The 25,751-nt window shown below is 57.8% G+C and overlaps 1 protein-coding gene across 2 annotated transcripts in view; it reads left to right on the top strand.

Moving 5' to 3' along the window:
- DOT1L (DOT1 like histone lysine methyltransferase) overlaps nucleotides 1-25,751 on the top strand; it is a 42,181-nt gene that overhangs the window by 1,675 nt on the left and 14,755 nt on the right. The window contains exons 2-11 of one of the 2 annotated variants that reach the window (XM_082650885.1): nucleotides 7,164-7,238; nucleotides 10,008-10,071; nucleotides 10,656-10,884; nucleotides 12,524-12,618; nucleotides 13,017-13,079; nucleotides 18,407-18,462; nucleotides 20,437-20,516; nucleotides 24,224-24,292; nucleotides 24,805-24,911; nucleotides 25,060-25,101. In XM_082650885.1, the coding sequence (XP_082507011.1) occupies nucleotides 7,201-7,238; nucleotides 10,008-10,071; nucleotides 10,656-10,884; nucleotides 12,524-12,618; nucleotides 13,017-13,079; nucleotides 18,407-18,462; nucleotides 20,437-20,516; nucleotides 24,224-24,292; nucleotides 24,805-24,911; nucleotides 25,060-25,101 (843 nt within the window). In that variant the 5' untranslated portion in view covers nucleotides 7,164-7,200. Of the gene's footprint in view, nucleotides 1-7,163; nucleotides 7,239-10,007; nucleotides 10,072-10,655; nucleotides 10,885-12,522; nucleotides 12,619-13,016; nucleotides 13,080-18,406; nucleotides 18,463-20,436; nucleotides 20,517-24,223; nucleotides 24,293-24,804; nucleotides 24,912-25,059; nucleotides 25,102-25,751 lie in introns of those variants that run through there. The other variant, XM_082650886.1, reaches the window with a different exon arrangement.

Here is a 25,751-nt window from a genome sequence, read left to right as displayed (position 1 = left end):
AGTTTTTCCTTTTTATTCGTGAGGAGTGCATCATTGCAGGATGGACCACAGTTCTCTCATTCGTTTACCAGATGACAGACATGTTTGGGTGGATCTCGATTTTCGGCAATTGTAAATGAAGCTGTTGTAAACATCCCGCGGAGGTTTATGTGTGGACACATCTCCCTTCCTTCCGCGTAAATACCCGGGAGTGGGATTGCTGGGTTGTGCTTGAAGACAGGCTGCCAAGGTGCTTTCCAAAGGGGCCGCCCCACCTGGCGCTGCAGGCAGCGGTGCAGGACCGCTCCCGTGGCTCCCGTTGTTGGCAGGTGATGTTCACTGGGTGGTTCTTGCTGGTCCTGTTCGAGTCGTGGGGTGGTATCATTGCGGTTTTAATGAGAGTTTTCTTAATAATTGATGATGTTCATCATCTTTTGCCTCGTTTTAAAAACTGGTTGTTTTTTAATTATTGAATTTTGAGCATTCTTTATCATTGTGATTTATCCTTATCAGGTATGTTTTCTTCTGGTCTGTGGCTTGTCTCTTCATGCTCATGACATTGTCTTTTAAAGAGCAGATATCTTAAATTTTGATAGAAGTCCAGTTTATCACCTTTTTTTTTTTCTTTATAGTTTGTGGGTTTTTTGCATGCTAAGACGTGTTTGCCTAACTCAAGGTCACAAAGGTTTTCTCCTGTGTTTTCTGGAAGTTTTATAGTTTGGGTTTTACATTTACATCTTTTCATCCATTTTGAATAAATTTTTACATGTGGTGCAAAGTATGGGCTCAAGTTTATTGTTTTGCATGCCAGACGTCCAGTAGTTCCAGCAGCATTTGTTGATGAAACTGTCCTTTCTCTGTGGAATTTCCTTGTCACCCTTATGAAAGATCAGTTGACAGTGTACCAGGTGGTTTATTTCTAGACTCTGTTCTGTGCCGCTGATTCATAGCTCTCTCCTTTGGGCAGTACAAAACCTTGGTTACCACAGCTTTATGGTAAGCTTTGGAATCAGACAGAGTCAGTCCTCCATCTTTGTTCTTCTTTTGAAATGTTGCTTTGTTTATTCCATCTCCTTTGCATTTCCATGTAAATATTAGAATCAGCTTGTTGATTTTTGCACAGTTTAGTTAGGAATTGAATCTGTAGGTCATCTTGGAGAGATTTACCATCACTGTTGAGTCTTCCAATCCATGAACATGGTATACCTTTGCACTTACTTAAGCCTTTCAACACTTCTCTTGGCAGCTCTGGCATTGCAGTGTTGAGGTCTTGGACAACCTTTTGTTAGGTTTATTCCTAGCTCACTCATGCTTTTGGCACTACCATAAGTGGGATTGTGTGTTAAATTTTATGTTCTATTTGCCTTCTGGTAGTGGGTAAAAATACTGTTGATTTTTGTGTATTAACCATGACCTTGTGCTTAATTCATCAATCCTAGTGGTAGTTTTATAGATTTCCTGGGACTTGCTGTGGAAATAATTGTATCACCTGTAAGTGGGGACAGCGTTACTTCTTCCTTTACAGGCTTCATGATTTCATTTCTTTTTCTGGAGCTTATTGAATTGCCTGGGACCTTCAAGACTGTTTTGCAATGAAGTGGTGAAATCTGGTATTCTTGCCTTTTCCCTGATCCTGGTGGGAAAGGTTTAGTCTTCCACCACTGAGGTGATGTTAGCTGTAGGTTCTTCACAGATGCCCATTATGAGTTTGAGGAATTCTCTACTATTCCTGGTGTTATTTTCCCTAGGTGTGACAGTGGCATCCACTTATGTTTTAAAAAAAAAGAAGCCATAACTTTTACAGTTAAATACTGAAATATTTATGGATGAAAACGTCACGTGTGGTCTGCTTCCAAATAGTATGGAATGGGTGCAGGAAAAGCATTTGACAAAACAGTGTTCCTGATAAGAGCTCTGAGTACAGCAAGAGGCACATGGCATCTACATGTCTTGCCACGATGACATTAACTTGGATCATGTGGTTGAGGTGGTATCTTCCAGATTTCTCCGATGTAAAGTTACTGTTTTCCCCTTTTTAATTAATAAAAATCGTGGGGGAAATATTGGGTTGGCCAAAAGGTTCATTCGGGTTTCTGAACAAACCTTTTGGCCAGCCCAATACTGGGAGGCTGTGCAGATATCCTGTTTCTTCTTGGACTTTTGCTTCTGATTTTAGCATCCAGAGGTGGGTCTCACCTGCAAGGACTAGTTACTGGGGCATTTGAAAGATACTTTTTTTTTCTTTTTTGGCCGTGCTGCGTGGCATGCGGGATCATAGTCTGAACCCATGCCCACTGCAGGGGAAGCGCAGAGTCTTAACCACTGGACCGCCAGGGTAGTCCCAAAAGGTGCTTTTCTGTTTCCGTCATTCTCCCTCCATTTATTAATTGGAACTCTTCTGTGAGGAAGGGCTGTTCCTCCGCAGGCATTGACTTCATTCTGTGGGTCATACCCTGCTGCTGCATTACTTGTTTTGCTCCTCAGACTGTTCCTGTGCTGGCCTGGGGGGCTCTTTGGGTTTGTGCCCAGTCCCTTTGACTTGGCCTTGCCCACTCTGAGCACATCCTCACTTTCTGGAGCCGTCAGATGCTCCAGAGTCATCTTGAATTTGCTGTGTCCCAGCCCAAGAGTCGGCCACTGCTCCAGAGAGCTCTGGTTTTTCCCCTGGAGAAGAGTTAGTGCTGTTTTTTGTTTTTGTTTTTTAATTTTTATTTTTGGCTGTGCTAGGTCTTCGTTGCTGCGCGCAGGCTTTCTCTAGTTGCGGCGAGTGAGGGCCACTCTTCGTTGCGGTGCACGGACTTCTTGTTGCAGTGGCTTCTCTTGTGGAGCGCGGGCTCTAGGTGTGTGGGCTTCAGTAGTTGTGGCTCACGGGCTTAGTTGCTCCGCGGCATGTGGGATCTTCCTGGCCCAGGGCTTGAACCTGTGTCCCATACATTGGCAGGCGGATTCTTAAGCGCTGCGCCACCAGGGAAGCGCTGTGCTGGTTTTTGAGAATGGGTTGCTTGTCTTCTTACTGAGCTATAGAAATTCTTAACATGTTCTGACTGAGTGCCTAGTGAGGTAGTGTATTGTGCATAGTGTGGCTGATTGCAGCTTGAACGGCATCTTGAGGAGTGGAAGTTTTTAACTTACCGATTTATTCTTTGATGGTGGGTCATCTGGGTCATATCCAGGAAATCTTTGCCTGCAGAGTCATGCAGTTATTCTCCTGTTTTCTTCAGGAAGCTTTGTGGTTTTAGCTTTTACATCCAGGTTTAAGATCGATTGTGAATTAATCTTTGTTTATGTCTGATGAGGGTTTGTGTTTATGGGGGTCAAGATTTTTTTTTTCCATTCACTATTCGATCCTTCTAGTCTCATTTGTTGAAAAGATGTTCCTTTCCCCATCAAATTGCCTTGGTGCTTTTGTCAAAAATCAGCTGTTAAAATTTAGTCTGTCTGTGGATTCCATGTCCTGTACCACTGATCTGTTTGTTCACCTCTCTGCCAATACCACACTCTTGGTTACTGTAGCTTTAAGTTAAGTCTCAAATTAAGGCAGTGTGAATCTTGCAACAGTGCTGTTAGTTTTGAAGACTATTTTGGCTGTTCTGGATTCTCTGCCTTTTTTATCTCAATTTGAGAATCACCTTGTCTGTTACTCAGAAGAAAGCCTACTGGACTTTTTTATAGGAATTATTTTGCAGTTCAGTTTGAGGAGGAGATTTAACAATATTTAGTCTTGTATTCCATGAGCATTGTTTGTTTGTTTCTATATTTACTATTATGTTGCCTTTAATTTTTCTCAGTGATGTTTTGTTGTTTTCAATGTAGAGGTCTTGCAAATTTTTCATTAAGATAATCCCTAAGGATTTACATTTCAATGTTTTTTTGTTTTTGTTTGTTTTTTACATTTATTTATTTATTTTTGGCTTCGTTGGGTCTACATTGCTGCACGCAGGCTATCGCTAGTTGTGGCGAGCAGGGGCTTACTCTTCACTGCAGCGCGGGGGCTTCTCATTTGCGGTGGCTTTTCGTTGCGGAGCACGGGCTCTAGGTGCACGGGCTTCAGTAGTTGTGGCTCGCAGGCTCAGTAGTTGCGGAATGCAGGCTGTAGGGCGCGTGAGCTTCAGTAGTTGTGGTGCACAGGCTTAGTTGCTCCGTAGCATGTGGGATCTTCAGTAGTTGCGGCGCACGGGCTTAGTTGCTCCGCGGCATGTGGGAGCTTCCCGGACCAGGGCTCGAACCTGTGTCCCCTGCATTGGCAGGCGGATTCTTAACCACTGGGCCACCAGGGAAGTCCACGTTTTAATGTTATTTTTAGTAACATATAAAATTGTTCCCTTGGGCTTCTCTGGTGGCACAGTGGTTAAGAATCCGCCTGCCAATGCAGGGGACACAGGTTCGAGCCCTGGTCCGGGAAGCTCCCACATGCCGCGGAGCAACTAAGCCCGTGCGCCGCAACTACCGAGGCTGCGCTCTAGAGCCCGCGAGCCACAACTGCGGAGCCTGCCTGCCACAACTACTGAAGCCCACGCGCCTAGAGCCCATGCTCCACAACAAGAGAAGCCACCGCAATGAGAAGCCCGTGCACCGCAACAAAGAGTAGCCCCCGCTCGCTGCAACTAGGAGAAAGCCTGCGTGCAGCAACAAAGACCCAACACAGCCAAAAATAAATAAATAAATTTATTTTAAAAAAAGAAAAATTGTTCCTTTTTAAAATTCTTTCTTGCTGGCATTTATAAATATAGTTGACCTTTGTCCTGTGACCTTGCTGAATTCACATGAGTTCTGGTAGGTCCTGTGTAAATTCCTTAGGATGGTCTGTGTATTGAGTCATGTGTATGTGAGTAGGGACAGTTTTGCGTCTTCCTTCCTGGCCTTTATTCTGTGCATTCCTTTTTCCTGCCTGTGGTGCTGTCCAGGACCTGTGGTAGAAGGCTGAAGGTCCCTGCCCATCCCATCCTTGGGGAGCGCAGGATCGCACCGCCAGCTTGGTGCTGGCTGCGGGGGCCCTTGCCTTCTGTGCTAGGGGCCTCCCAAGGGAAAGCAGGTGTGCTGGACAAGAGCTCGCCAGCGGTGAAGGCGCTCACCCTGAAGGCCCAGGTGGAGAGGCTCTGATGACCATGGGGGCAGTGACTCCAGGGGCCCTTGGGTCTGAGGGAGCCGGGGGCTGGGGGGGATGACACATGGAAGCCAGCACTGCTCAGCTGCTGTGGTGACTGTGAGCTTGGGCGGGTCTCGCAGGGAGGGGAGCCAGACCCCTGAGGTGGGAGCACCGGCCACCAGTGGCTAGGGCCGGTGCGTGTGTTTGGAGGGGCCTGGGGTCTGTACGATGGAGAAAAGTACCTGCTGCTGGGTGAGGCAGTCTCGCTGGATGACACAGGGACCCGGGCGGGCACAAGAGAGCCAGCTCTCCTTCCTCTCCAGATCTGTGGTCTCCTTGTGCCCCTCCTGGCAGAGCCCCAGGCACCAGCGGGCTTGTTGCTGAGAGATAGTAGCTCCACCACGACCCCATGCCCTTCATCAGGCGGAGGGTGGCTCTTTCCATTTCTGTTTTCCTGGAAGTTTTTATGTGAATAGGAATTGAATTTCGTCGTGTGCGTTTTCTGCATCTGTTGAGGCGATCGTATGACTTTTTTTCTCTTTTATTCTCTTAATGAGGTAAATTACAGTGCCTAGTTTGTTTTTGTCTTTGTTTTTGTTTTTGTTTTGGCCGTGCCACACGACACGTGAGATCTTAGTTTCTCAACCCGGGATCGAACCCATGCCCCCTGCAGTGTAAGCGCGGAGTCTTAACCACTGGACTGCCCGGGAAGTCCCTACAGTGACTAGTTTTAGAATGTTAAACAACTTTTCATTCCTGGGAGAAACTCTACTTGAATAAGATGTATTGCTGACTTCAGTTTACTAATATTTCTAAAGGATTTTTGTGTCTGTATTTGTGAGGGGTACGGGTCTGTAGATTTCCTTCCTCGTGATGACTTTATCTTTACAAGGCTTTGTCTTTCTCTGGTTTTGCTGTCAGGGTAACGTTGGCCTCATAAAGCTGAAAAGGATTAGTGTTACTTCTCCAGTGATTCATAGAATTCACCAGCGAAGCTACCTGGGCTTGGAGTTTCTTTGTGGGAGGTATTTGATTAGGAAGTCACGTTCTCTAATACGTATAGGGCTATTCAGATGTTCTGTTTCTTCTTCTGTCAGTTTTGGTAATTTGTGTCTTTCAGGGAATTTGTTCATTTCTCCCAAGTTGTTGAGTTTATTGACATGCCATTTTTCATAATATCCCTTAATTTCCTTTTATTCTCTGTAAGTTCTGTAGTGATGACTCTTCTTTCACAACTTTTCTCAAGATTGTATCAGGATCCAATCAGGGTTACACCTTGGGATTGGTGGATATATTTTTGTCTTTCAGTCCGCAGGTTCCCCCTCCATCTCTTTTTTTCCCTTGCACTGTTTTTTTGTTTTTTGGGATCTTAGTTCCCCAACCAGGCATTGAACCCAGGCCCTTGGAAGTGAAAGCTCTGAGTGCTAACCACTGCCCTGGCCCACCAGGGAATTCCCTCAGTGTGTTTGTTGAAGAAGCCCCGTTGTTTGTCTTGGAATTAGTTAATTCTTCAAATAATAGTTCCCTTTCATTTCTGGTCGATACGTTGCTTTTCAGACTCCCTGATTTGAGCTGATTGGATTTCCTAGACCCTGTAACACATTAAGTCCATTTAGCTCCCAATGGACAACATTGTTGGAACTTGAAGCAACGTAATACTTGTGTAATTCATAAGGACAGCATCATTGTAATGATGGCATTGTAAAGTTCACAGCCTTTGTATTTTTTTGTTTTTTTTTTTGTTTTTGCGGTACGCGGGCCTCTCACTGCTGTGGCCTCTCCCGTTGCAGAGCACAGGCTCCGGACGGGCAGGCCCAGCGGCCATGGCTCACGGGCCCAGCCGCTCCGCGGCATGTGGGATCTTCCCAGACAGGGTCACGAACCCGTGTGCCCTGCATCGGCAGGCGGACTCTCAACCACTGCGCCACCAGAGAAGCCCCACAGCCTTTGTTTTGAAGTAACACCTCCCTTCACTCTTTCACATTTTGAGTTGGGTAACGAGGATGTTTTGTTTTTGTATTTGTAGAGTAAACAGTGTTTAAGAACAGTGTTGAGAGTAAAAAATAGAGCACTAATACTAGTTTTCTTTGTGTTTCAGGTGGGTCTGTGAAGAAATCCCAGATCTCAAGCTCGCTATGGAGAATTATGTTTTAATCGACTACGACACCAAAAGGTAAGCCAGGTTCTGTCTGGACTGCGTCTCCACTTGGGACGGGCTCAGCGTGTGTGGACACAGCCTATAATTAGATCTTCCTCGATGCTGCAGGCTGATGGGAAAGTTCCTTTTAGAGTTTCCTTTCAGAGCCAGCATTGAGTTATTTTGGTAGGAAATGTTTATCCAATATTGGCGGAGGCTGTCAGAGTGAGGACATAATTGGACACTGCACGTTGCAGCAACTGGGATTGGTGTGTGTGTGAAACTACCCCAAGTTAGGAGTCACTCTTCACGGCAGGCAGCTGCCAGCGCCGGCGGCCTGGCCTGGGGAGCCTTGGTCCCTGCCCAGCTCTGGTCAAGGTCTCACTTGGCTTTGGCCACGTCTAGCAGTTTCCTACAGCCACATCCTGGGTCTCCAAGGAGAGTCCTCTGGGTGGGGAAGGGCGAGGCCGTGTCTGGAATGCCTGCCTGGAATTTTTTTTGTTTTTCTTTGAGAAACGCTCCTGCCTGTCTCTGTCCTTGGCAGGCTCGAGGTGGCACGCAGGCTCGGGCTTAAGTAGCTGCTTATGGCAGAGAACGCGGCCCCGAGGCGCCCTCGAGCCCCGCACAGGCCCTGCTGCCAGGCCTGCTCACGTGGGCTCACTTCTGTGTTTGGAGGACTTGTGGTCCTGGCCGGCCTTCCCAGCCTCAGTCAGCCCCTGGTCCCACCCCCTTGCCTCCCCCTCCTCCCCGTTCAGTCATCAGCACTTGCTGTTGTGACAAGAGGCCACCCGTGCTGGCCCCTGGTCCAGAGCAGCCAGACCCCCGCAGCATCGGCACAGGTGGCCGCACGGCCTTGGGCGGCCAGCGCATCCATGGGTCCTGACCCCTGATGAGGACGCCTCCTGCCCCTGGGGTGAGGGCGCCTGTGGCCGCTGACCTTGAATGATGGTCTCGAGGTCCGTGCAACTCACATCTCGTGATGGTTGAGTGCCGTGGGCCTGGCCTAGAGCAGCTGGGGTGCTTAAAGGCGCTTTTGGTGCAAGGTGCTTGCAGGTGGGGGTTTGGTGTTCTTCCCTCCGTGTTCAGCCAGTTGAGGAAAGACTGGAAGGACGTGGGGCTGGGAGAGGGCAGGGGGCCATCTGACGGTGCCCACCCCAGGGACCCGTGTGACCTCAGGGTCTGTGACAGCAGGGCCGGCGCAGAGCCAAGCTCCTCTGTCTGGTGGATCCCGGCAGGGATCAGGGTGCCCAGGTTCCCCTGAGCTTCCGTGTTGCTCATCCTCCCAGAAAAGGTCTCTTCCAGGGTGTAGCCAGAGGCTTTGAAGTCAGAACACAAGGAAGTGAGGTTGTGAACTAGTGCATTGTTTTCTCCCTGAGGCCCGCGTAGGAAGACAGGAGCTGGAGATGGACTGGCCATCGCGTCCACCCTTCCATTTCGAAGAGTGGGTGCCTGGGGCCAGGGACGGGCGTGTCACTCACAGACACTGCACTCGGGTGGCTGCTGGGCCGTGCTCCCTGAGACCCCGCGGCCCAGTGCTGGGCTGGACCCCTCGCGCCTGTGCACGTGGTTAGCTCCCCTGGAATGTGGGTTTCCTGCCTTGTTGCGGCGTGTCAGCCTGCTCCCAGCGTGTTGGAACCGCGTATCCCTCGCTGTGTGTCTGTGTGTGAGTTTCACAGGCTTCAGCCGCGCCTGCTCTTTCCTGCTCGAGATCTCTGGCTTTTCAGCTGCAGCTGCCATTCTAGGAAACCGAACTTGCCGTATGGTTACAGGTCCCAGTTGAATTCTTTTCCTTCTGTTAGGAAGGAAGGAAGGCGCACTTCAATTCCCAGAGCCCTTCCAGGGCCGGGGTCGTGGGCCGGGGGGTCTCGAAGATGCAGGTGGGGAGGGGCTGCGGGGGGTGCTCCCTGCACCCCCGTATGCGTCCTTGGGTTCCCCGGGGTCCTGGCATCTCACTGGGGAGCAGCCGTCTTGCTGCCCTGCCTGTAGGGGGCGTTGGACGAGCCCTCGAGTGACAGCCCCTCCCCTGTGCAGCGCAGGCACCAGGCACAGCCCCTCACTGCAGGCGTCGGGCAGGTCATCCTCCGCGGGGCCATCCCAGGCAGCCCCCGCCCCATCTCTCAATGCCAGTGGTGACAACCACAAATGGCCCCACATACCGCTCCGGGGGTACCCCTGGGTTAGGGGGTTCCATTGAAAATTCATTCCCTTGGTGTTTGGGAGAACCTAGTCTTGTTAAAAACTCCCGACAACTCCCTCGTTAAGTATCTAACACAGGCTGCTTATATCTGTGAAAGTGTCAGAAACTTAAACAGGTGTAGTAAACAGAAGTGCTGTCGGCGTGAGGGGGGAGGTGCTGACCCTACTCTCTGCAGAGCCGGGGTGTCGGCCGTCGTCCCCTTCCACCCGACCAGCAGAGTGGGAGCCCCTTCTGCCTGAGCGTGGCCCTCAGCACCCCGGCTGTCCCCCCACCCACTCAAGTTAGGCCAAGGGGTAAACATGGAGGCCCCCCCACCCCCGGCTAGGACAGGGAAGGGGCGGCCCAGCCGTGGGGCAGTGGGACTTCATTGCATCCACGGGTTGGGGGTGAGGCGGCCTTGGTCCCGCCCGCCTCTCTCTGCTGTGGTAGCCCTTTCCCTACCCAAGGCCTGCAGGGCACCGCTGCCCGAGGCTTTGACCCGTGAGCCGACCCCTCCGCCCTGGTCTCGAGGCCCCATGATGCCCCTGGGACCTCTGCCCCCTCCCACGAGGCCCGGTGGCTTGTTCCGAGCTCGGCAGTGGCCAGCGGCTATCACCTGCCTCTTTCAGCTTCGAAAGCATGCAGAGGCTCTGTGACAAGTACAACCGGGCCATCGACAGCATCCACCAGCTGGTATGTGGCCTTCACCCGCCCCTCGGGCCCGCCTCCTCCTCCAGGTCCACGCTGTGCTTCAGGACCCTGTTGCCTGTCGAGTCTCCTGGGTGCTTCAACCCGGCCCCTGAGGCCCTGGGAGTGCAGAGCCTGCAGCACCCCAGGGCGTTGGACCCTGTAGTGGGTAGGAGGTGGGGAACCGCAGCCGCTGTGACGCAGACGGTCGGGACTGAGCGGCCTCATTACTTCCAAAGGGGTCCCGGGCCCTGGTGCGCCCCCCGGGGGCCATGGCAGGCGGGCGGGTGACAGGGAGCCTCCCTGGGGCTTCTCCGTCCTTCACCCACCCCTCGGGCACTCTGGGCGCTGGGACAGACCAGCTAGGAGAGGGGAGCTATGCTGGGGAGCTCACACTGCTTGGGTCCAGGGGTGCACACGTGTGCACACGTATCCCTGCACGGGTACATGCATGCATGCAGGTTCATACTACACACATCCACACACAGGCTCACACACACGCTCCCGCACACATGCGTCACCATTGGGGGCAGCGGCACGGCCGGCGGGGCGGGGCCCAGGTGGACCAACTGGCGCCCCCTGTGCCGCAGTGGAAGGGCACCACGCAGCCCATGAAGCTGAACACGCGGCCGTCCACGGGGCTCCTGCGCCACATCCTGCAGCAGGTCTACAACCACTCGGTGACCGACCCCGAGAAACTCAACAACTATGAGCCCTTCTCCCCGGAGGTGTACGGGGAGACTTCCTTCGACCTGGTCGCCCAGATGATCGACGAGATCAAGATGACCGAAGACGACCTGTTTGTGGACCTGGGTAGCGGTGAGTGTGGGCCACGCCCATGTGCCCGCCGGGAGGGGTCCGGGGCAAGTGCTAGGCAGTGGGGGGGGCCCTGACCCTGCAGTCCTGAGTCAGCACACCCCTCTCCCCACCCGGCAGGCCGCAAACCAAGCCCGCCTTTCCGGTGCCCAGAAAGCTGCCCCTTCACTCCTGCTAAGCCAGCCTGAGAAGGTCCATGGGCTCCGCCCAGCCGCCAGCGCTGAGCTGCGGCTCTGCTTCTCACCCCCCCCACCCCCCCCACCCCCGGCCTGCTCCTGCTGAGAGGAGAGCCCTGCTCCCTGTGCCCCCAGGCCTCGTGGCCGCACTCCCTCCTGCTCCCTCCCGGGCCTGGGGCTGCTCCTGGCTCTTGGCCCACAGGTGGCCCCAGGGACCACCGAGGCAGACCAGCCCCCACCTTGCTGGCGGTCCCTCCCCTCTTCCCGCACTCACCAGCCCAAGCGGCCCCTCTGCTTGCTCACGGGGTGTCCTTCTGCACAGAGTCGAGACTCCTGGGGGTAGGGCCTGGCAGGCATACACGTGGCACATCGTGCTGCCTGAGTAAGCATTGGGCTGACTGGTTCCTGGTGGGACCCATGAGGTCACGGGCTGATGGGGGGCTGTCCGGCATGTTGTTGGGCGGCTCCATCAGGAACCCCCAGCACAGCCTGCTGGGGCATTTCTGCCATCCCACGTGACCTGCTCACAGACCCGAAAGTCCCGTCTCAGCCGGGCAGGGGCCCTGCAGATGGGGACGAAGATGGCTTCTTACGTGGTGTCATCATCGGTTTAAGTCCTTTTTAAGTGTATGATTCATATTTTGATAAGAATGCACGTACTTCAAAGGTCATTTCTCTAAAAGCCTGTAAAACTCCCCTAGTGTCAAAAGGCTTATGATTTCTGAGAAGCGCCAGCCTCCTCAGGCCGAGCTCTCCACGCCTTCCCCCTGTCCCCTGGGAGGGACCGCTCGTCCTCTCCCCTGTTTACCCCGTGTTTCTGAATAGAGGTTTGTTTTCATCATTGGAGTACATTCTATTCAAAATGGGAAGTCAAGGGGCTCCTGACACTTTATTTAAAGTGCAACTGATCTAAGTTCAGGGAGAGACCATTTAAAAAGCTTCCTTTTGTCGTGAAGGCTAAATGCCTGCAGACTCTGCCTGCGTCCTGCTGGTGTGTGTGTGCGGTGCGGGGCTCTCCCGCCCCCTCTCTGAGCCCGCTTCAGACTCGGCTGAGGATGCGAACTGGCCATGTAGTGGAACAGTGGTGTGTCCATGGCGGGCGGGAGCCTTCCCGAGGGGTTCCTGAGTTCCACATAGCTGGGTCTGTGTCTGGACAGTTAATGCCATGTGGGGCCGTGGACCAAGGACGGATTCTGGTTGAGGGGCTGTGGAGTGTTGTCCTTGGATGATGAAGTGAAACCCAGATGGCTGTCCCCTGGTGGCGGCTCAGCCCACGGCCTGGGGCATCTGAACACATTCTGTGACCTCGGAGAGCGCTCGGGCACCTTCGCTGAGAGCCCGTGGCCTCTGCCTGGTGACCTTGTGGCCATCGCCCCAGTGGCTGGGGTGTGGCCTCTGTCACAGTGCACATCTGACACCTGCTGCTGTCTCTCTCTCTCTCTCTCTCTCTCTCTCTCTCTCTGAAGGAGTGGGCCAGGTTGTGCTGCAGGTCGCTGCGGCTACCAACTGCAAACATCACTATGGTGTCGAGAAAGCTGACATCCCGGCCAAGTACGCGGAGGTGAGCGCTTCTGGGCTCCGGGCATGGTTGCATCTGTTGCTTTTCTTTCTAACCTTGGTTTGTGGTGGCCTGTGGGGCAAGGGAGTGGCCTGTACCGGGGGTCAAGGGGAGGGGAGTTCCCCCAGCACCGTGGGGTCAGCTGGCATCACCCTTGTGCCGGCGTCTGCCTGGGGGGCGGCAGGGTCTGGGGAGAGCACACGTCTGAGCGGTGTCATCCCCACAGGAACGTGTTTAGAGTTGTGGTTCGCACGCCCGCTGACTCGGGTTCCCTGTGGTTGGGAGCCTTTGCCAGGAACCCTGGAGCGGGAGGGCGAGGGGAGGAAGGGGGATTGGGGAGCCGTGGGTGCCATCCCGGCTGCCTGGTTCCTGATGGGCTGTCTGGTTTGGCTCCCTTGCAGACCATGGACCGAGAGTTCAGGAAGTGGATGAAATGGTATGGAAAAAAGCATGCAGAATACACAGTGAGTGCCACCGCTCCATGCCCCGTGGCTGCTGGTGCAGTGCCTGCCCTGAGCCTCCGCCCCCGGGGGCGGGGGCAGCTACCCCACCCGGAGCCCCCTCCCCACCGCTTTCCACCCTCTGCCGGACACTCTCATCCTCCCTCCTGGGGGCCCTTGCAGGCGCTCAGAGAACAGAGGTGGCCCACGTGGTGTTTCTCTTCCTCAGCCCCCCAGGCACTGTCAAGGCCTCAGAGCACCGGCTCTTTCAGAGGCAGCGCCCCTCCCGGGTTGGCACGTGGGGGCGGCAGGGGGCGGGCGAGGCGGCCTCTGCCCCGTCCGCGGGCCGGCTGAGGGCATCTTTCTCCTGCTTGCCCCCCGCAGCAGCGTGGGGCCCAGCGGATGAGTCCCCCGGCTGTCCCGGTGCCGCCTGCCCCTCTGCCCCTCACTCAGCATCGCTCAGCCCGGCCTTTCGACGCCGAGGTTCCTCGGGTCTCGCTCCTGGATCCTGGACGCTCTGGCCTCTCTCTCTGCTCCTCCTACCCAGGGTGTCCGCGTCCGCATCCTCGGCTCGAGTGCGTTTCTGTGCTCAAGGCTTCATCAGTCTTTCTGCCAGGTTTCGGTTGCCTGTGGACGCACGGCCGCCATGCAGCCACCATCCCCTGGGCCGCTGCTGGGGCATCGCAGGGGGCGGGGTCCGCAACCGGATCTTCACCACACCCACCACTTCCCATCTCACGCCCCCCAGGTCACTTAGACCCCAGCTGGCTGCGACGTGGTCCTGACGCCCCCTCCCGGAGTTCCTTGCCGTGCTCGCTGCTCTCCCTGCGCCGTCCTGCGGGCAGGGTTGTGGGGCCAGAGTCGGCATCCCTGTCGCCTCAGGGACCCAGAGTGGGTCACGTAATTGTAGGTGGGAGGCGGATGGGGGCGCAGGAAAGGGGGCTCCAGGCTCTTAGAACAGCCTAGCCATTTCTCCTTTCATGGGTCGTGCCCTCGGTGTCGTGTTTAAAAAAGCCAAGCCTCAGCTCACCTAGATTTACCCTCACGGTATGGTATAGGAGTTCTGTGGCTGTGCGTTTTGCCTGTAGGTTTGTGGTTTCTTTCTGGTTACTTCTTGCGGAGGGCGTGAGGTCTGCGTCTACATTCATTTCTCCGTGTGCAGACATCCAGCTACCCTGCCCTGTCTGCTGCAGGGCTGCCTCTCTCTGTTGAGCCGTCTTCGTTGATTCGTCCGAGGCCAGCGGCCGCTCCGCTCCGTCCCACGCTCTCCCCGTGTGCTCTCTCAGTGGCACTGCAGTGTCTTGACAGCTGCGTCTTCGTGAGAGTCAGTCCTGAACCGCGTGGCATCGGGCCTCCAGCCTCGTTCTCCTCCTTCAGTGATGTGCTGGCCACTCTGGGGGGTTTGGACTAGACTTCTGTCTGCGCTGTGCTGACATACATCCATGCCCTCATCCTGCAACCTTCCTGTAGTTACTGCGTTAGTTCCAGGGTTGTCGTCGTTTTCGTTGACTCTCTTGGATTTTCTACATAGACGATACCATCACCTTTGAACAAAGGCACTTTTATGTCTTCTTTCCCAGTCGGTACCCTTTCCTTTTCTTGTCTTATTGCATTAGCCGGGGCTTTTACTGTGGTGTTGAGGAGCAGGGATGAGAGGGCACATCCTTTTCTTGCCCCTGACCTCAGCAGGAAAGCCTCGAGCTTCTCACCATGGGTGTGATGTTAGCTTTGGGATTTTTCTGTGGACGTTCTTTCTAAAGTTGACTCGGTTCACCTCTGTTCTTATTTTAGTTCCGGAAATCTTTATTGTGAATGGGTACTGGGTTTTGTTAAAGCTGCTTTTGCATTGTGTGATTTTCCTCTTTGGCCTGTTGAGGGGACAGAGTACAAAGGCTGATGTACTTCCATGCCCGGGGCAAGTCCCGCCTGGCCCTGGGGTATAGCTCCTATTTTGTTGAGGGTATTTGCAGCCAAGAGGGATGCTGGTCTGTAGTTTTCCTTTCTCGTGATGCCTGGCTTTGGTATCAGGGTGGTGTGGCCTCGTGGTGTGAGCTCGGCTGTGCCCTCTCTGCCTCTGCTCTGCTGTTCTTGGACCAGGACTTGCACATCTACAGGCTGGGCCCAGCTCCCCTCCCCTTCTTCCTGGTGGGATTTCTTGCACGATTCTCTCCCCTCAGTGAAAAGCGAGGGGTGTATCCTCTGGCCTCCTGTGTCCCTCCTGCATCTGAAGTCCTCTGGTGTTCGTTGCTCAGGCTGACGGCAGTCAGTCCAGTTGGTTTCTGTTTCCAGGAAACTTCTTCCTGCCCAGTCCCTAGATCCACTGGCATGCTGCTAAGAGTTCCTGGATGGTTTACCATTTTCCTAAGACCTTATGACCTCCTAAAACATAGGTTTTTAAATTTAACAAGTGCCTCCTGCTTCTGGTGAGAGGGCCAAGCAGTTCAATCCCCTAGCGTAGAAGTCTGCATCGACACAGGCCCCAGGGGTGCCCCGATGGATCCGCGAGCAGCCCTCGCTGCTTTATACGGAGTGTGGTTCTAGCTGTTAGTACAATCCCCGCGACTGGAGGGAGAGGCGGGGGTGAGGCTGGTGGGCTGCCCGCCCCGGCGGTTCACCTCTCCTCCCTTCCTCCCCTCGTCACCTTTGGGCGGCAGCGCCTGGACTGGTGGGTGTTTGGGGGTCAGTGGCACGTCAGCTGGCTCATTGGCGGGGCTCCGTGTGTGTAAACCTTCTCGCTCTTTGGCCTCGTGAGGTCCAGGGCGCTTGTCAGTTGCCCTTGCTCTGTGGCCTCGCGAGGTGGCTGTGAGCAGAACTCGGCTCAGAGGACTCTTGGTCGTGGCCTTGGCGGCCGTGTCCGGAGCGGCAGCCAGCTGTGCCTCTGGCGTCCACGTGGCCCTGCTCCAGGAGGGTGTGGCGACAGCCCCTGCCCAACGCCTGGATTTGGCAGGAGCTTGCCGGCTGGGTCTGGAAAGGTGCCCTCACTGCGGCTCTCTGTGGCTGGGAGCAGGTGCCCTGGTTGGCGGGCAGGTTCCTGCCCCTGTCACTTAGTAACTGAGGGGAACAAAGCCAGCAGGAGCCTCCGAGCCCAGTGTGTTTCCTGGCGTCTGAGCCGCCTCTTCAGTCCCTGCCCGGCCCTGGAGCCCACAGCTCTCCTCCCGTCGGAGGCCCTGGGCCCTCCCTACGCCCGGCTTCTGCCTGTGTCTGTCACACCTCTGGGCGCCCCCTCTGCCTGGCGACAGCCGGGTGACCCCGTGCTGTCGGCCCCTGGCAGTGGGCCTGGCGCACAGGTTTCCCTTGCCTGGGGCGGTGGCGGCCTCACAGAAGTGCCATGTGGGGAGGTGCCCCCGGCCAGGTCCCCAGGCAGGCAGTGGCAGCCCCTGTGCCTTTGCGGGCTGGGGTCCGTTCTTCTCTCTTATGCCCGTGTGCGTTTCTCCACACTGGAGGTCTTGGTTATCTTGGGGCCAGTCATGGGTCCTTGGTGGGGGTGACATCTTCCTGGCACGGTTAACTCGGGCACACTGGCCCCAGCAACACAGAGCCGACTCGGCCAGTCTGTGTCAAGAGGCGAATGGCGGCGGGGCCGGGACAGTGGCCGTTTTCTTGCCTTGAACATGAGGCCACAACAGAGCAGTGGTGCTGTGGCTTGGATGGGTGAGCCCCCATGGAGAGAGAAGCCACAGCAGGACGAGCCTGCGGGACCCCAGGACGCAGCAGACGTCGTCCTCACATTGTGGTTTATTCAGAGACAGGATGGAGCAAAACCAGCAGAGGGAAGAGGCGTAGGGTGGGTCCAGGGGACCAGGCGCAAGCTTCCAGACTCTATAGGAGGCGCTTCACTCCCCCAAACGAGACGTGACAGCACGAGCGAGGTGCGCGCCCCAGGGAGGCTCACAAGACCCAGTGCCCGGGGGCTGTGGTCTGCTCTCTTGGCCACAGAGACCCAGCCCAGGGTTCTCACTGGGGGCCGGTCAGCCGAGACCCCAGACTCCGGGAGGAGAGCAGGTGCCCGTGTGGACCCCGTGTTTTCCCAGAGAGTGTGCGGACAGGGAGCCCCCGAGGTCGGGTTCCAGACACCGAGCGCCCTTCCCAGGACACGGCCTCAGGCCTGCAGCTTGAGCGTTTTCCTGTGCGGCATCGTAAGGACTTTGGACTTGGGTCAGTGCCCCGAGCCTGCCGGGCTGTGCGCAGGGAACCGTGGCAGCCTCACGAGGGGAGAGGACCCAGCGAGCAGACGCGGACGTCTGGGACGTAGACCTCCCACAGCACCCGGGTGTTTTAGGACGGCCATCTCCCTTCTGCCCTGCGGGGCTCGGCCCCTCATGCCCCTGGGTGACTCCTGTGTGCTGGAGGGCGCCGGATGTGGCAGCTGCTCTGCCTGGGCGCCGTGGCACTCACACGCTCCTACGCTTGGGGTCTTCCCTCCTGCCCGTCCCCAGACAGACTCAGGGGCCAGCCCTGCTGGGCGGTGCTGCCCCATCGCTGCCTGGAGGGCCTCCGGTCACCTGGTGGCTTGTGGGGTGCAGATGGGGGCCGCCAGCAGCCACCTCCACCCTCCCCCAGAGACGCTCTGTCTGTGGGGCCGCCTGTCCTGGACGTTTCCCATCAATGGAATCACACACCGTGTGTCCTTCTGTGTCTGGCTTCTCTCACTGAGCATCGTGTTCTCAGGGTCCGTCCACGTTGCAGCGAGTGTCGGGTCTTCACCCCTTTTTATAGCTGGGTGATGCTCCCATGTGTGGAGGGACCACAGGGTGTTTATCTGTTCACGTTCATGATGGACACGTGGGTTCCCACCTTTGCTGCTGCGGACGGGTGTGCAGGTTTTCCTGTGGAGGTCTGTTTTCATTTCTCTGGGGTGGACACCCAGGAGTGGGATGATAGCCTTTTTTTGAAGAATTATAAAGCCAGATTTCTTGGTTTGTTAAATGGTACAGTTCTGGGCGGTTAGGTTAATAAGGTCTGAGTTGTCTCAGGCAGACTTTGGCCTTGAGGCACAATGAGATTAGTCGGCTAACAAAGATAGTGGTCAGAGCAGTGCTGAGGGCGTAAGGACAGCCCTGCTGCCCAGGAGACAGGCGAGGTGGTGCAGGAGAGCTGAGCCCTTGCGGCGTATGCTCTGTCCAGCACGGCCGCCTCGGGGCGCCCCCTGCTGGCCCTGCATGGGCATGGCGTGGTCTCGGCCTCCCCGCCGTCCCCTTGTGGGAGCCTGGCCCCAATGCCACCGCCCCGCCGCGGCCTCCCCACTCAGGGCCTCTGCTCATTCCATCTCTTCTTTGGGGGGCAGGCAGGGGTGGGGTGCAGAGGCGAGCGAGACCCCTGAGTGATGGGCTATCCCTCTTTTCTCCTTTCAGCTGGAGAGAGGAGATTTCCTCTCGGAGGAGTGGAGAGAGCGGATCGCCAACACGAGGTACGGCCGGGCCAGAGTGAGGCTGCGAGGGCCGCGGGGGCCTGCTGGGCAAGGCAGGATGGCACGGGGTGGCACAGCTCCCCATCCCCACCCCCACCCCGGGTCGCTCCCCCTCCCCGGGGGTCATCCCAGCAGGCAGGGGCTGGAGAGTGCAGGGAGGGCCCGGAGAGTGCGGGGAGGGCCCGGGCTCAGTGCAGGTTCCTGCTCTCGGGCCTCCCCGGGATGGACGGTAGCACCGTGGCAAGCAGTCTCCAGGCCGACACCGCTGCGTGTCCTGAGCTTGCCGGCGGCTCTGCCTCCATGGCTCCTTCCCTTGTCCTGCCCAGGCCTGGGGCCGGGGAGCGGGCTGGACCCCGCGCTTGCGCACCTGGCGGCAGCAGTGGCAGCACCTGTGGAGCGCGAGGTGCTCGTGTGGCTCAGGGGGGTGGCCGGGCCTTGGTGACTGCGGGGCGGGCGTGTCACTCTCTCAGCTCTCTGGCGGGGCTCGGGTCACACCATTTCCCTTCGACCTCGTGGTCTGGCCTCCCTCCCTTCTTTCTGCATGTGCTCGCTGCATGGCGCCCCGAGGCCCCACCACTGGGTTCCGTGCGGGCAGGTAGGGAGCAGGCGTCCCTCGTTCACAAAGGCCTGTCCTTGTCTCGCTCTCCTGTGAGAATGTCTCACCTGATTTGGGCACGCCGTCCCCCTTTTCTTGAGGGAACCGTGCTGACCCCGTGGGTGTCCCCATCAGATCAGATGGGGTCGGGGGACTCTGGAGCAGCTGCTGTGGGGGCCTCTCCCATGGGGGGCATCCAGCAGCTGTGGCCTGGCAAGGAAGAGCTCGCCCAGAGCACCGCGAGGCCCCAAGGCCGGGCTCTGCCAGGGCCCCCAGACGGTGTCCCCCAGACGGCGAGCGCCCTAGGCGCTTTGCTTCCTGTTGGAGGCGTCCCCGCCCTGATGAGCTCCTCTGCGCTCAGGGGTCTTCATCCTGGCTTCTGCAGGCCTCAGGGAGCTTCCTTGTTTCTTCTCGGGTGACTCTAGTTCGGGCAGCCCAGGGTCTGTCCTGGCTTACCCCCTCTACCCACCTTGGCCACCTTGAGGCCCTGGCGTGCAGCCTCCCCAGGCTCCGTCCCAGAGCAGGGACCCCTCCAGGCCGGCCCCACTCCCTGTCGGAGCCTCCCCAGCTCGCCGCTCTCATCAGGGCTCTGCCCGTCGGCCCCAACCTGAACCGCACCGCACCTGGGTTTCTTTCCAAGCAGTCGGCAGCGAGAGAGCTTGGCTTACACCTTCAGTGCTTCTCCTACTGCCCCTGGCCATCCTCACCCCGGTCAGATCTTCCGTTACTGTCCTAGTCCCGAGATTCCAGTCAAGTGGCGTGGAATGGCAGACAGCATGCTGCTGCCCATCACGTGCAGATGGGGAAGGGATCCCTGGTGGGGGTCCTCCGTGGGGGCAGGAGCCGGCGGGCAGAGGAGGGGACAGGTTGGGGGCCTGTGCAGGCAGCAGCCTCCCACCACCCGGTGGGCGTCTTCAGGCAGCGCTTCTTCGGGCCATCGGGTGCCAGAGAACGTTTGAGAAATGGGAGAGGATGGGCCAGGCCCTGCCTCGGAAGAACTTGGCGCTGGGCCCCCAGGTGGTAGTGCAGCTTGATGGGTCTGTGCTGCTTTCCTGCCCGGGTGTTCTCGCACCTCTCTGCCCAGGTGGTGCTCGAGCTGCCCGCTTTCCAACCCCGGGGCACCGGAGGGGCAGGCGGGGCAGCCCGTTGCCCTGGGCCTGTGTCCGTGCACGCCTTCCCAAGGAAGCCAGGGGGCTGCTTGTCGCGGTGTCTGTGTTCACGGCACCCAGGGTGGCAGTCACAGCCTCTGGGCCCTGGCACCCGTCCCCAGGCTGGGCGGAGGTGGTGCGGGCAGAGGCGGTAGGCGGCGTAGGCGTGGCGGCTCTGTGTGTGTGTGCAAGTAGAACCTCCTTTCACTCAACTGGAATATTATTTTGCAGTGTTATATTTGTGAATAACTTTGCCTTTGGTCCTGAGGTGGATCACCAGCTGAAGGAGCGGTTCGCAAACATGAAGGAAGGTAACGGACTCCCCCCACCCCCCACCCCCACCCCGTGCATCCCGCGTCTGCGCCTGCTCGGGGCTCTGCAGCTGTGGCCCTGATCGCAGGTGGTGGGGTCCGGACTGCCGTTGGGATCGGCCCTGGTGGGAAGGCCTCAGGCAGCGGGTCCCGTCCATGGTGGTTCTCACCGTCACCTAGGTTGTGGGAGGGTGCCTCACAGCTCAGCGTGTGTGGTGGAATAGACCCGACGCCTCCCCAGCTCAGGCCCCAGCTTGCAGCTGCCAGAAGCACTGGGGCGGGGGCCAGATTAGCAGGGGAGCTGCAGGCTGTCTGGTTCGTTCGGTTGTGGAGACAGGGAGTGACTTCTTAGTTCAAGGACGTCCTGCCTTCTAAAGGATTCTTCACGGTGTATGGGAAACTGAAACTTGATTGGGTGTCCCCACGCGATCTGGAACCCTAACTTGGGGGCGCTGAGGGCACGGGGGTTCCCCTGGCCAGCCCCTGCTGCCTTTGCTGGTCGGGTCTTTCCCGTACTTGGACCCGGGCTGCCTGGCTAGCGCCGCTCCCGCTGCTTCCCCTTCCCCCTCACACTCGGTCCCCAGGCCAGTCGAGACCCGGGCGCCGGAGGGGACCTCACCCTTCTTGTGTCCAAGTAGGAGGGGTGTGTTCTCCCGTGCTTATGAAAGCGTTTAGACTCACAGGTTACCTTGGGCGACGGGAGCTCCTGGTGTCTGAGCAGACTCTCCTCTCCTCAGGAACGCAGGCAGGGGTTGTTAGGTCTTCTTGTGTCCCGAGCTCCTCCCTCTGGCGTGGTGAGCCTGAGCAGGGTGGTCCCCAAGTGAGATCCCTCCAGGCCACTGAAGGTGCAGGGAGGGAGCTGCGTCGAGGTCTCGGCTTAGCCACCAGAGTGGGTTGCGCCTGCCCAGGCCCAGCAGCACACATGAGGTGTCCCTCAGCTGTGCTTGGGGCATCCTCGTGCACATGGAGCATCAGACCGATGCAGACACCTGGGTGGGAGCCTTCTACACAGCTGGGAGCTGACCAGTTTCTTTGAACCTAGTTTGTGTTCTCGTGCCCGCCCCTGGGTCCCGTGGTGAGTTGCGCTTAGGCTCAGAGTGGGAGAGCAGGTCCGGTGTGTTCCAGGAAGAGGAGACGGAGGAGTGGCTGCTTCTTCAGGCCGTCCTCCCCAGTCCGCCTCCCTCAGAAAGCTGGGCACTTTCTGTCCCAGCACCATCGATGGTCCTGACAAGCAGGGCAGCAGTGGGGGACCCATGCAGGGCCCACATTTCCCCTTGTCCTGTGCCCTCGTGCCTGCTTCTCACCTGCTGCTTTGTTTCTTCCCCGTGGGGAGGCCGGTAGCTTCCCATGTGTGGTGAACACTCAGGATGACGGCGGCTCCGTCTGTGCCCTGTGACGCGCTCTGCTCCAGGAGCGTGGTGGTCATCCCACCGCTGGTGGAGTCGCGGGCTTCTTTCCCTGGACGTCCAGTCGCACACGGCCGGGCTCTGGTCCTCGGCCGGGGGCTGTCGCCACCCGTGTGAGAACTCCAGCCTCGGGTGCCCATCCTTCTCGGGGTCCTCCTGGCAGGACGGGACCAGTCTCCCGGGCCCCCCGTGGGCTATGACCTCAGCGTGAGGTCGGATATGCTGCCCCACATGCCCACGGCCCCGCTGGGCTCTGCCCGCTCCCTTTCCTGGGGCCTGGCCAGGGATGCAGCCCTGACAGTGTGTCCCCATGCTTCTCCAGTCGTGACATGAGATGGCAGGAGTCACCTGTCCTGCAGGGAGGTCTCCAGAAAGCGTCTTCATCCTTGGGCTCATGAGGGTGGCTTCTCCGGCCGCTGCTGCTGCCCCGATTCCCACGTCAGGTCTTCCCTGACGTGCCGCAGGAGCCCCGGCAGGGCAGATGTGCTGCGCTCTGTCCTGCCCGCCCCCCCACTGCTCCCTGTCCCCGCAGCTGCGGGGAGGCCCCCGTGCCATCCTGATCTCTGTGGCCGGGAGACAGAAACGGGGTGTGTCCCCCAAGTTTTGTTATGAAACATTTCAAGCAAACGGGAGAGGGGAAAGGATCACCCAGCATGGACGCAGAGAGTTTCCAGCTGCCCTCAGCACCGCCGGCTGCGTGTGTGTTTGCGTGTGTGCGTGTGCAGGTGAGCATGAGCCTGAGCGTGTGGCAGGGTCACTCCTGATGGTTTTGTGGGAACGAGCGCCCTGCCCGGGCCCCTCTCCTGAGCACTCGGCGCCCATCCCCGTGCCCCACCCAGGAGAGGAGCGTGGATTCCTGCTCTGCCAGCTGCCACAGGCACCTCTTGGGCTGTGCAGTCCCAACTCTCTAGCCTTAGGGCCTCGGGTCGTGGCCCCTCCATCTTTGTGGACGCGGCCCGCTGGGCATCGGGCCTCATTGTCCCGTGGGATGTCGCCCATTCTTCACTCATCCCTCGTGGTCATCTTGACCTTGCCCTCTGTACCCCGTGTCCCACCTGAGTGCCTGGGTGTTGCACGCGGCCGGCTCGGGGCCCCTGGTGACATGCCCACAGAAGTCCCCTCAGGTTACCTGTTGTCCCGGAAGCCTTGCAGGGGACACATTCCTAATTTGAGCGTCCTCCCTTCGACACTCTTCAGGTGCGCCCAGGGGACCCCCTCAGCCTCTGGCTGCTGTGACTTTGCTGTCACAACCAGCCGACTGCCCAAACTCGCCCCTGGCCAGCCCGGGACCTGGCATCGCCGCCTCCTCGGGGTGGGGGGCGCCCAGAGGCCAGGCTGGGGCTCGGGGAGCCGTGAGCGCATGCGCGAGCAGAGGGCTCATCCTGATTGCTTCAGTTTACTCACCACGCGTTTTCTTTGACTTCTATATTTGGTTCTGTATTTCCTACGCTGGAACGTTCTGGTGTATGACGTTTCCTGACAGTGTTTCATACAGGATGGGGGAAGCGTCTATAACCTGAGGGTGACATCGTCAATCATGGTGATCTCACTGCAGGAGGCTGCGAGTCCTTGTGGTTCTTTTCCCTACAATGACTGCACACGTGCCGGGAGTTAATTGGAAAAACTTCTGTGCAGCTGTTCCCGACCTGACCCTTCCACATTCTGTCTGTGTGGGGTTAGGGCCCGGTTCTGCCTTAGGTTCTGTCTGTTCCTGTGGATCAGGACCCAGTTCTCCCTCAGGTTCTGTTTGTGTGGAGTCTGGGCCCGTTCTCTCTGAGGTCCTGTTTCCCTGGAGTCGGGCCTCGTCCTGCCTCAGGTTCTGTCTGTGTGTGGATCAAGACCTGGTTCTCCCTCAGGTTCTGTTGGTTCTGTGTTAGGGCCTGGTCCAGCCTTAGGTTCTGTCTGTGTGTCCGGACCCGGTTCTCCCTCAGGTTCTGTCTGTCTCTGGGGTCAGGGCTGGTTCTGGTCCGGGCCTGGTGTGGGTGTGGCGCATCTAGACAGCGCAGAAGTTGTAGAGGGGGTGCCCAGTGGGCCCCACGACGAGACCCAGGGGACTGTGAGGCCCTGAGCACGTTTTGCAGGAAAGCAAATCGTGAGATGGGTCGGAGCCCTCAGGCGCCGCTTTCTTTGCTTTTAGCTGTGAGGTTAGCTCAGGACTCCCAGTCCCTCGGCTTTTCTGTGTTCAGAGGGCTGGTTTCTCTGGATGCTTTTGCATCCTGGTGCTCTAAGCTTCACCAGGCTCTTGCTCGTATCGCGCACTGGTGTCCCCACGGCCAGCACTGATCCCTCTCTGTGTTTTAGGTGGCAGAATCGTGTCCTCGAAGCCCTTTGCACCTCTGAACTTCAGAATAAACAGTAGAAACTTGAGTGGTAAGGGCTCTCGTGTTGCCGAGTTCTTAACACATGTAATTATGAGCACCTGCCGTGGGTTAAAGCGGGGTCACCCGCCAGCAGTGGTGACGGCGGGGGGCGTCCCGGGTGCTGTGGGATGTGGAGCGGTGGCCGCACTCACTCCATGCGGGAGGCCCCCAGTTGTGACAACCCCAGACATCCCCAGACATGGCCCTGGGCAGGACTGTGGTGCCGGGACCCAAGGGAGCAGTGACAAGGACAAGCAGCGGTGTGTGCGAGCCCGCGGGGTGGCAGGACCCTCAGGCGCTGGGCATCCTTGCGGCTGCTTGGTTGCCACATTGGCCCCCACGGGCCTTTGGAGCCCGCCCTGTGGGCTTATCGCCCTTGTCCTTGGCCAGGTGCCTGGGTGTGGGGAGGGCCGTGGGCACCTCCCCAGCTGGCAGTTGGGACACGCCTGGGACCTGAGCCCCGCCATACCCCTCCCCCTGGTGCCCTGGCAACCCCTGACCCCTGCGCCCTGTTGTGAGCAGACATCGGCACCATCATGCGCGTCGTGGAGCTGTCGCCTCTAAAAGGCTCGGTGTCGTGGACGGGGAAGCCGGTGTCTTACTACCTGCACACCATCGACCGCACCATAGTGAGTGGCACCCCTTCCTCCCCGACCCGCCTCTCAGCGCTCACCGCGCCCGTCACTGCCTGACGTCGGTGGGTCTGGGGTGTGGCTCTTGTCCTGACAGGGTTTTCCATTGCTAATGAGACGTTTTCTTTTCCTTTTCCATTTTTAGCTTGAAAACTATTTTTCTAGTCTGAAAAATCCAAAACTCAGGGTAAGTTTGTGTATTTGTCCTTGATCTCTAAGCTGACCAGGGCCCGAGGCATCCCGAGTAGCCGGGCGTGGGCCTGGGCGCTGGGGCCCCCTGGCTGTGGCGGCCACGTCTTGAGCAGCTGCACCCTGGCCACGTTTCTTGAGAGATTTAGGGGGAGATAGGTTGGAGTTACAGCCTTTCAAAATGTCCCGTGGCCTCGTGCTCATCACTTTGTCTCTGAACCTCGTGGGACGTCTGTCCCAGTGACTTTCTCTTTGGAGGCTCAGACAAGCACGTGAGCCTTGAAGGAGCCCCCCGCCCAGGCCCTTCCTGCCGTACTAGGGCCTCTGGGTCAGGGCATGGTGATGGCCACCCCCACCTGGAGACAGAGGACGGCCTTGAGGGTGGCCCTGTCCTCCCTCCTGTTGCCGTGGGTGTCCCGCAGCCCTCGCCTGTGGACAGCGTGCCCCTCGGTGGGGAAGTGGTTGTGGGGACCTTGGGACCACCCGCCGCGGGGGTGGCCAGGCCAGGCCGTCCGGGGGCCCACTGGGTTCCCAGCAGAGACTGGGTGTGGGGTGTGTGTACCTCGCTTTCCCCCAGGGCCAGGGCTGCAGGGCCCCTGCAGGCAGGAGGGTCTCCGCGGTGCCCACGGTTCAGAGGACGAGCCCCCC

This window comes from Grampus griseus (assembly GCF_964374135.1).
Source record: "Grampus griseus genome assembly, chromosome: 3".
Taxonomy (NCBI): domain Eukaryota; kingdom Metazoa; phylum Chordata; class Mammalia; order Artiodactyla; family Delphinidae; genus Grampus; species Grampus griseus.
This window is presented reverse-complemented; position numbering and strand designations above follow the sequence as displayed.